At 46.5% G+C, this 10,823-nt stretch overlaps 2 protein-coding genes across 2 annotated transcripts; both read left to right on the forward strand.

The window, feature by feature from the left end:
- The first annotated feature begins 1,749 nt into the window (after positions 1-1,749).
- On the forward strand, positions 1,750-2,211 carry LOC119312898 (probable E3 ubiquitin-protein ligase ATL45). Its single transcript, XM_037588684.1, has one exon. It carries the CDS (start codon positions 1,750-1,752, stop codon positions 2,209-2,211), a length of 462 nt encoding a protein of 153 aa, XP_037444581.1.
- Positions 2,212-4,281: 2,070 nt separating this feature from the next.
- LOC119350956 (E3 ubiquitin-protein ligase EL5-like) lies at positions 4,282-4,797 on the forward strand. Its single transcript, XM_037618550.1, has one exon. The coding sequence runs from the start codon at positions 4,282-4,284 to the stop codon at positions 4,795-4,797; it is 516 nt and encodes a 171-aa protein (XP_037474447.1).
- The last annotated feature ends 6,026 nt before the right edge of the window (positions 4,798-10,823 follow it).

Consider the following 10,823-nt stretch of genomic DNA (forward strand, 5'->3'; position numbering starts at 1 on the left):
CATATAGACGACGAAGCATATATAAGAAGACAAAAATTAAGATAAAAAAAATGTAGAAATAATGTATGCGATGATTGTCTAGATGAAAATTCGGCGGTACCCCCACATTGGCAAGGGTACAGCTGAGAGTTGTTGTCTCTTTACTCGGAGTAACTCGGGAGTGGTCTCGGGATTTTCCCATGGAGTGGGGGTGGTGGCTTCTCCATGTGGCTATGGTCTTCGAGTTAGCTCTAACTTCCCCTTGGGGAGCGAGCAACCTCTCGTGGTGATGAGACGAGGCATGGCCTCTTTGGGGCATGGCTCCATGTGAGCTCCCTCGGGGTTTGTCCTCTTCCCGCCGAGGCTCATGCGAGGCCTCTCCATAAAGATGGCAAAGAGAGGCCTCCAAACCCAAGAACCTGTTGCTTCTCGGGACCTAGACCAGCTCCCATCAATCCAGGCACTCTTTATCGGAATAAAAAGACATCACACACCACGGCTCGCTTGCAAACAAAAACTAAGTTTACCACAACTTTCCACGTGTATCGACAATTCATCTCGCGCAAGTTCCTTGTGAGTATCTTCGTACTAAATAAGACGAATGATTCATTCCTCAAACAATAAGTATGATGCCAAATAACTAAAAATGATAAATAGAGTGGAGGTCACATCACTCGACCAAAGTTTCCCTGCATCTCGCCTACTATTCCAAACCACGCAATGTTCGAATTTGGTCTCAGGCAACAACCCGAGAGAAACCACGAAGGAGTATATAGCATTTGCGATCTTCCTTGTTGGGCTAGGCCCTCTGTAGTTTAAATGAACTAGTTCAACCTTCAAGTAGAAAAAGCAGTCTAGAGATTTGGTTGTTGTTGTTGGTATTTTTCTCCTTTAGATCTGCGAGCAATGAAAAACAAATCTTTTTTATACAGACAGCCGTGCTAATCAACTTACAATTGAACCCCAGTTAATTAAAAGAAACTGTTCGGACCTCTTGCAGTGAATCTTCTCTGCGTAAAAATGGACACGATGAACAAAGTTCGCACACGCGTGCAGCTAAGGTTGCGTTTAACTGACATTGTGGTGGATTATCATAGTCCCATATGTTTCCTCATATAAGATGATGTGCCGGCTCTATCTCTCGAAAGTACTCATAGGAGTAGTGTGTGTGTGCATGTGTTCAAACGGGTGAGTGTATACTCGTGTATGTGAGCGACTTCGAGTAGACGTGCCCTAGTTATTGCACATCTAAGTGAGTGAATCAAGCACAAAGAGAAAAGGAAAAAAATCCACACGAACCTCGACGTAAAATCAATGACATAGGACTTAGATGTGCAATATTTATGACACATCTAGATGTGCTTTAGCAAAATTGAAAAATTAAATAAAAGCATGTTTCCTCATATCTGACCTATAGGTAGAAACCTAAGAAATAGAATTGTGCAAGATGGTATGTGTATGAGATCCCTAATAAAAGCACACGTCCGGGCTGTGTTTGCGACTTTGCGTTGCCTTTCGAATCATACCTTCCACTTAATAACGCTGTGAAAAAAGAGCATACTTTCCATTTATAAGGGTCACACGGTCCATATCAAACTCACCTTATACGTACGCGTAATCGAGCTAGAGCACCGGCCGGAGAGGCTGCGCCGTCGTCGTTACCGGTCCATATATACCGCAAGAAAGAGATCACCGCCGGCAGCTGATATAAAGCCGTGAAAAGCAAGCAATCTCCACGTCCCGATCGACCAGAGCGTGCCAACGACGGCCATGGTTGACCCTTTTCTGGTCTTCGCCCTAATTTGTGTTTTCGGGCCGTTTTTATGTGCCTTGCTCTGCGCCTGCCCCTGCGCGAGTGCACTCACGACGGCGCCGGCGCCGGCCCCGGTCGCCGGCGCCAAAGATCCCGGGTCGCAGCACCGTAGCCCGGCGGCTCAAGTGCCAGAGCCGGTTGCCGTGGAGAAGCCGCGGCTGCGGTACTTCCTGTACTCGGCGACCGCCGCCACCACGGAGGGCGATGGCGGAGTGAGGGGGGCGTCGGTGGTGGTGTGCTCCATCTGCCTGGAGGCGCTGGTCGACGGGGCGGAGTGCAGCGAGGTGCCGGCGTGCCGGCACGTGTTCCACTGGGGCTGCCTCGCGCTGTGGATCACGAAAAAGAACACCTGCCCGCTCTGCAGGAGGCCTGTCATGCCGGGGTCAGAGCCACTCTCGGCTGCCGAGGAGATGGTCTAGGAGAAACCATACGGTGAAAGAAAACAAAGATGTCGGTGAAAACCAAATGGAACTATGCTTCGAAGCCTGTGAAACATTTGTAAATAGAAATTAAACTATGTTGTTGAGGCCGTGTTCTGGCTTGATGATTAACCCACGAAGATGTTTGTTGTTTTAACTTCAGAAGAAAGTAAACTCATTGCTTTCTGTGTGCCATTTTTTAACATCCTTATGCATTTAGTTTTACGTGTTTTTTATCGAATGGCACTTTTTTAGAAACAGAGACACGCGCATTCATATACACACATATACACTTTTCCATATGAATGGATACACACAGAGATTGAGTCGGCGGGTCTTGAGACCGAAGAGATCACCACATGCACCTCACTGTCAACGAGGACGCCGCCTCCCACTAAAAGAATATTTCGCCTTTGTGAGACACATAAATGTCAAAACTGGGGTTTGATTCCTAATCGACTTGGATACAATCACCCTCGTAACCATCCAACCACATATTTATATTTCTTTTATATAGGATTTGATTCCGACGAAGAAGAGGCCATTTGAAGTGACATGTTATCGAATTGATGCTTCCACTCAACATGCTAAGCTGACCTACTCAAAAACTGTAGGTTGGTTCTCACCGACCCAACGTACCATGAGTATGAACCGGACTAATGTAAGCTTGTTAGTCAAGTTAATTAATGTGTAACAGCTGACGTTTTTCCAGTTTGTGGACTAATGTGGGCACCACACGTTCTTGCAATCCGTACATTTAACTCGTTGTACACCTATCGGTACGTGTGAATTGCCATTTTTCAAAATTTTGCTTCAAGAAAAAGAAGAAAGAACGCACCAAACCGCTAGCTCCACTCTTGACCCCCTTTTCTTCTTATATCTTCTCCTTCTTCTTAGCTTAGTCGGCGCCACTCTCCTCCACTCATTTTCTGGCTGCATTGGTCGCGCCCTGCCTCCCCTCACCTCGCCCCGGGCTCTAGTCCCATGCCTTCTCACCTTATCTCTCCATTGACATTGGTTACACCCTGTCCCCCCTCATCTCCCCCGTACTCTCGTTCTCGTGTCGCCTCCTCTCTTCTCTCCATTGGCACCGAAGTCCCTCCCCTCCCGTCATGTCCCCTTTCACCTACCCGTGTTGCCTCCTCTAATCTCTACACCACCATCGATCCCTTACTTGACAACATCATCATATCAGCGTGAGTGGAAGGATGTGAGACCCTACAATTGGCGTGTTGTTCTCCATGTCGGCCTTGGCGACTGGAGCTCGTGGCGAAGCCACCTCGTCATCAATCATGGCAACTAGGAGCTCAGAGCACCCCTTCTTTCTCGTCGGCCAAGTGACTTCACCCCTGGGTGTGACGTCGTTGCTTTCATCCCCTCAAGATCGGTGTGGAGCTTGATATGTAGCCTCTTCACCAACGCAGTGGCTCATATGCACTGGCTTAGCTTTGCTGGCGTCGTCAGTGAGCGGGGACCCTAGACAACCACATTATCACACTTATTTGGTGGCCGACATCATCACCAGCCGTCAACATTATTTATGTATTTTGCCCTCGAATGCACATCCAAGATGAGCATTTTTACTATCTCAGAAGCATGTCTATCCAAGATGAATTTTTGTCTCGATGTATTTACTAAGCGCATCCCTAAGCGTCATGCATTGTACAAGGCCTAAAGGTTACATCTAAATGACATTGTGGTGGATTATCATAGTCCTCGATGTTTCCCCAGGCCTGACCTAGAAACCCAAGAAATAGTATAGCAATTGCACAAGATGGTATGTGCATAAGGTCCCTATAAAGCACACGGCCGGGCTTGTTTGCGTTGCCTTTCTGAACCATACTTTCCGGTTATAAAGTCTTTTTTTACACATTTCGGTTATAAAGTCACACGGTCCATATCTAACTGACCTTACTATGCGTACGCGTAATCAAGCTAGAGCGCCGGCCTTCCGGCCTTACTCCATATATACTGCAAGAAACAGATCACCGGCGGCAGCTAATACAAAGCCGTGAATTAAAAGCAAACAATCTCGGCGTCCCGATCGACCAGAGCGTGCGAACGACGGCCATGGTTAACCCTTTTCTGGTCTTCGCCCTAGCTTGCGTTCTTGCGCTGGTTTTTGTGTTTTTATGTTACGTGCTCTACGCCTGCGCCTGCTCGACAGCAATCACGTCTCTCGAGTGGCACTCATCGCCCGAGGCAGCGCTGGCGCCAGTCGTCACCGCCACAGGTCCAACTCGAAGGAACGCGCAGCCCGGTAGCCCCGCGGCGCAAGCGCCAGAGCCGGTCGTCGTGGAGAAGCCGCAGCTTGGATATTTCCTGTACTCCGCGGCCGCTGCCGCAGAGGGGGGCGGCGGAGTGAGAGGGGCATCGGAGAAGGTGTGCCTGATCTGCCTGAACGCTTTGGAGGACGGGAAGGAGTGCACCGAGGTGCCGGCGTGCGGCCACGTCTACTGCCGGGAATGCATCGCGACGTGGATGAGGAGCCGGAACACATGCCCACTGTGTAGGGTGCTCATCATGCCGGGGTCAGTGCCACTCTTGGCTGCCGACGATATACGGATGTACAGAGACATCTTTTAAAGTTTAGATTTACTTGTTTTGCTTCATCTGTAGTCCATATTGGAATCTCTAAAAAAGCTTGTATTTAGGAACGGATGGAGTATATGGTTGCGTTGTTAGTGGATTTGAATCTCGTCTGTCGTGTGAGCTAGCTTAGGGTTTTACTTGTAGTTTGGTTGATCTGTTATATGGTTAGTTGTTTGAATTCGGCTGGTTGTCATGCGCTAATGTTCAATTCGAACACACCGGAGCGTATTTAATGACTTCGTTCCCCTGGTCTCCTTAGATCTCTACTGCTTTTGTTCGTGGATGTAGGTTTTATACCCCATGTGCCGTTTGTTGATGTAGGTTTGTATGTATTGTTCTTTGTGTTCTGCAGGAATTACAAGTGAACAAGCTTAGGTTTGCCTCTGTAGTTCCTTTTCAAACCTTAGGTTTAGTGGGAATTTCCTCTGTTCATTCCATGGCGTTTGATGTGGGCTGTTTTTCGAGTGAGATGCGTTGTTTAGTGGTCTAGTGTGACTGTGAATATCCTAGCTCTCCTATTTATCTATTTTTGTAAATTCAGCTATGTTCTTGTGTAACTGTGAGATTGCTATAGATTGTCCATGTCATTCTTGTCTAGTTTTTACTGTGAAAATGTGAGATTACTCTTCTAGACTTCCCTGGTTATTTATTAGCGTAATTCTTAGTGGATTTACATTGATATAGGTTAGTTACTCTTTTTCTCATTTGATGGTGGATCTTTAGTGGATTTACATTGTAATCCTTAGTTGATTTACACTGTAATCCTTAGTGGATTCACATAGGATTTTTCTAGTGGATTTTTCACTGTAATTCTTAGTTGATTTACAATAGTCCGGTGGATCAAGCACCAGAGCCGGTGGTCATGGAGAAACCTCAACTAGGGTCATGTGCTCTGTGGCCGCCGCTGCGGAGAAGGATGGTGGATTGAGGGCATCGAAGAAGGTCTGCGTGATCTGCCTGGATGCGCTGGAGGACAGGAAGGAGTGTAGGAAGGTGCTGGTGTGCAGGCACATGTACTTCCGGGATTGCATCACGCTATGGATGAGGAGCCAGAGCACCTGCCCGCTCTGCAGCCAACTCATCATGGCAGGGCCGGAGCCGCTCTCGGCTGCCGAGGAATGGTCTATGAGAAACCATAAGGTGAAAGAAAACAAAGATGTTGCAGTGAAAATCAAATGAAATTATGCTGCAAAGCTTGTAAAACACTTGAAAAAATAAAATAAACTATGTTGTTGAGGTCGTGTCCAGCTTGATGATAAACCCATGAAAATGTTTGTTGTTATAATTTGAGAAAGTAAACCCATTGCTATCTCTCATGTATTTTTCTTGTGTTTACCATCCTTAAGGCGGCACTCCCAATGCATTGTATTTTAAGTGCTTAGTTATATCGACTAACATTTTTTTCTTCGAGAAACACAATATAGAGGTAGACGCTCATATACATGCACATACACTCACCTCGATGAATCACACACAAACCTTACCCCTAAGAGGGCTTCTGAGAAACTGAGCCGATGGGTCTTGAGGTTTACTAAATCACCACAAATGCCTCACTATCGGCAGAAATGTCGCCTCCCACTAAAAGAATATTCTGTCTTTATGAGATACACGTATGTCAAACCTGGAGTTTGGTCTCTAGGGGGCTAAGGATACAACAGTCCTCCTAATCGTTGAGCCACATGTTGGTTCGTAAAGACTAGCACTTTGGTCTGACAAAGGAAACCAGCAAAGGCAATAAGGGTTCTTACCAATTTTGCCCCAAATGCAACTCCAGCCTCGATACGCAATAAGGGGTCTGACCCATTTTTGTCCCAGTCGCAAATACATTTAGACACGCAACTGAATGCCCGCAACGAGAGTGCAATTAGGTGTGGGAGGAGAGTTTTCATGATTTTTGTTTTAATTTTTTAAATTATTTATGATATTTTTTTTCATTTTTATATAAATTTATGAATTTTTTTAAAACTATGAATTTTTTACAAATCATGTTTTTCAAAATCGTGATCTTTTATAAAATCCATTGACATTTTTTAATTTCACAAACATTTTTTGTATTTGCTATTATTTTCGAATTCTTGAACATATTTTGAAAATTGTTAATTCCTTTCTAATTCTCAAACTTTTTGAACCAGCAACACATGCAAATGAAGCCAACACACTAAAGCCCAGCCCAAATAACGTCAAAGGGCAACTCAATGCACCAACTCAAAAAAAAAAAACAGACAGACTTTTTTCTTCTTCTTTGAACCAGACAAAGCTTGGTAGATCCGTTACATCCGTAGATGAACAAAGACAATTGACTAGTTTAAAAAACACACAAGGAGTATAACTTGTGTGTCAACCCCACACCACCCCACTATACATTCACAAACCATGCATGCATGCCATAGGGATACTCCTCCATGCACATCTATCAATTTTCTCCATAATTTCTTGTGTTAATCGTATGTTCATTTTTTGAGCGTGTTAATAGTACGTGATGAGCAACTGTGCGTGCATGTGACAAAAGCTACACGAGTCCACACACATATGCTTTTTTGCGAGAAAACTTTCAATCTATTGATCAAACTGTCAAGATAGTATGAATAAACATCAGAAGTACTATCTGTAGACCACCTAGCGACTACTACAAGCACTAGTACTCCCTCCGTTCCTAAATATTTGTCTTTCTAGAGATTTCAAATGGTCATCACATACGGATGTATATAGACATATTTTAGAGTGTAGATTCACTCATTTTGTTTCGTATGTAGTCACCATTTGAAACCTCTAGAAAGACAAATATTTAGGAACGGAGGGAGTACGAGACAAAGGCGCGAGGCCGTCTTTGCCACTTCCTCATCAGAGCCGGGCAAACCTTATTGTAGTACATAGTCGGGAAGTCATCGTGTTAAGGCCCCATTGGACCAGCGCATCAGAACAACACACCGCCGATGAAGAGAAATATAGATCGGAAGGATCGAACATGTAGACACACGAACACAGTCGTACGAAGATAGGATCCACGTGGATCCACTGAAGACAAATATCGACCGAATCCCGCGAGATCCGCCGAAGACAAACCTTCACATGCCCTCCGACAATACTAGAAACACCACCTGAACAGGAACTAGACAGGGAGACACATGCATATCCGCTGGCTAATTTTTTCACTTATGGCAAATTAATGCAGAGTGAAAGGATACTTGTTGTGTTGTTGTGGGTTGGGCGCTTGTCTCACTACAAACACACAAATAGCACGAAATCGAGAAAAAACAAACAAATAACGGACAATGGGTGAGCTTATTTCTTTGCTGACGTGGGATAATGTCTCCAAAATAAAATAAAATTGGTGCGTACGTCACAACTAAATGAGCCCCAGATCTCAAAATAAAATATGTGTTTGTCCCAATAGTTCGGCTGGTCAAGCGGGAGCCGTCGAATTAATCTTCCCTCAACGGCAGATCTGGTCAACGCTCGTTCTATCCCCGGCACAGGTCGCGTCCCCGCTGGTGTCGCGTCCTCCCGCTAAAAAACGATGGCCATCGTTGTTGGGCCTGTGGCAACTGGGGCTATAGCCCCAGGCGTGGCCCAGCTCGCAACCATAGATCCAGCAGGAATTTTTCATGTCTGTATATACTTATAAAGGCCTAGCCCAAGACATGCACATCCCAGTCCCAAGCCTCAGCCCATATACGACCAACAGAGCTCTCGATCGCCACCAGCCCACGATGCACGATCGCTCCACATAAAAAGGAATCCCCATCATCTCGTTTGATCGGTATCTCCAGGATACATGTCGCAGGCTCGTTCTCTGGCTTCCCATCGTCTGGCAAGATCGATAAAAAAAAAAAAGACCTCGTTCATGTTGCGCCGCCAATTCCCCTCGACTGCTCCAGTCGACAGACCAGACGTCCGAACCTGCGGCTGGCGGCCGGCGTTCCGAACCTTGGATCATCTCGCGTCATTGGAGGAGCCCATCGAGCCGATCTGCTCTGCTCCATCTCCTCAACCGGCTGGACAATGTATCATCTCTTTTTTTTTTCCTAGTTCCTTTGTATCAGCCTAAATTAATGACTTCGTGATGTTAAAAATCGTATTACTTAAGTTTAAAAAATCGCAAGTTCTTGTTTTGCAAAAAATCACATGAAAATTGATTTAGTCCATGTCCAATATCTTGATTTCAAATACTTCATTTATGTTTGCAGCTCCAGGTCCTTATACTATTGCTGGTGAAGAAACAATGACCTCAGAGGAACCAAGTATTCATTAATTTGGTACCGACATTTCCAATGATGCACTTTGTTAAATTGTTTACATTTTTATTAAATTTGTTCTCATGGTAATAATGAATTCATCTTTCATTGTTAATGCGAATTTATGGTGTACTTCAAACATGCATTGGTATGCGTGGTATTTGTCATTTTTTATAGCCACTTAATTTTAGCCCTAGGCTTTGAAAAATCCTGGCTCCGCCTCTGCGCCAAGCCGTGCGAGATCGCCGCCCATCACGTCGCCACCCTCTGGCTTGTCGCGGCCGCCGACCTGCACTGCTATATTCCAGCAAAGAACACATCTCAGCACCAAAAAAACCTTCGGTGGTCACTTGAAGCAAAATAGAAAACTGGTTCCAGCAAAAAAAAAAAAAGGTTCAGTTCCAGCAAAACAATCTGAGCACCTAGGAACTCTAGTAAAATGTTTGAAGCAAAAGTTTATTTGGATCCAGCAAAAAATAACTCTGGTTCCAGCAAAACGATTTGAGCAACTAGGAAATCTAGTAAAATGTTTGAAGCAAAAATTTACCCTGGATCCAGCGAAAAATCACGCAGATTCCAGCAAAAATCGTGTCAGCAACAACTCAACCTTGAAGCTCAATCAAAACGCTGGTGGTCAGATGAAGCAAAACCAAACACTAGTTCCAGCAAAAGAAAACTGCGGTTCCAGCAAAAACGACACGAGCAACCAGGAACTCCCGTGAACGTTTGAAGCAAAAATTTACTCGGGTTCCAGCAAAAAAGGCTACGCTTCCAGCAATAATCGCATCGCAGGAAAAGAACCGACCTCGCAGCTCCCAAAAACGCCGTTTCCAGCTTCGACGCGCACGGATGCAACTCCACCGTCGAAGGGCGCAACTGATTGCAGCACCCAAAAGCTTGTCCGCCTCGTCGCCGGCGGTGGCAGCACAGCACTAACTCCAGCGCGAGGAAGCAGAGTTGTGCGGCCGCGCTGGCCGCTCGGAGTAGTCAACGCCGGGCGCCGCCGTGGCTGGCACACCACAAATCCGGGGTGACTCTCACATCGGTAAGAAACAAAATGGTTTGAAGTGGGGGATGGGAGTTGTGTGCCGCGCCGGCGAGGATGCAGATAGAGATGAACTAGCACAGATGTCTGGGGACAGAAGAAAAAGGAGTGGAGGAGAGCGCATCGCACGCGTGACTGAGTAGGTAAGGTAGCCAAGCGGTGTGTGGGTCCAATAAAATGTGTTGCGCTGCGCGAGTGAAACCGGCGCAATGATTCGGCCGGCGCGCCGGTTTTAAACGTTTCCCTTGTTAGAAGGGAAACCTTTCAACCCGACGCGTCGGCCGAACAATCGGGTCGGTCGCTCACTCGTGTAGCGCTACGCGCTTAGACCCACCCCCTCCTAATCGTTACCTTATCTATTCACGGGGCTTTCTCCTCCAATCATTCATTCCAAAGAAAACGCATCTTTCTCTTTCTCTCGTCGTCGCTGGCGCAGCACTCAGCTCGCTCCCTTCCCCCAGTTGTGCGGCCTCCTTCCTCTGGTCACGGTCATGGCGCTCCTCCGCTGCCCGGCCATGCTACATATGCACATCGGCCGTGCTACAACCGGGGCCGAGCCGTGCTACAAGCAACCACCGGATTATGGTAGAATGGGGCGACGGCGAAGTGTGGCGGTGGCGGCGTGTTGTTATTTTGCTGCAACCTACAACGAGAAAGCTACCATCGGCGCCCTGATTTGCCGCAACCAGGCGACGGTGAAGTGCGACGGCGCCGTGTTTTTGCTGCAAACGGCAACAAGA

Source organism: Triticum dicoccoides, chromosome 1B (genome assembly GCF_002162155.2).
Source record: "Triticum dicoccoides isolate Atlit2015 ecotype Zavitan chromosome 1B, WEW_v2.0, whole genome shotgun sequence".
Lineage (NCBI taxonomy): Eukaryota > Viridiplantae > Streptophyta > Magnoliopsida > Poales > Poaceae > Triticum > Triticum dicoccoides.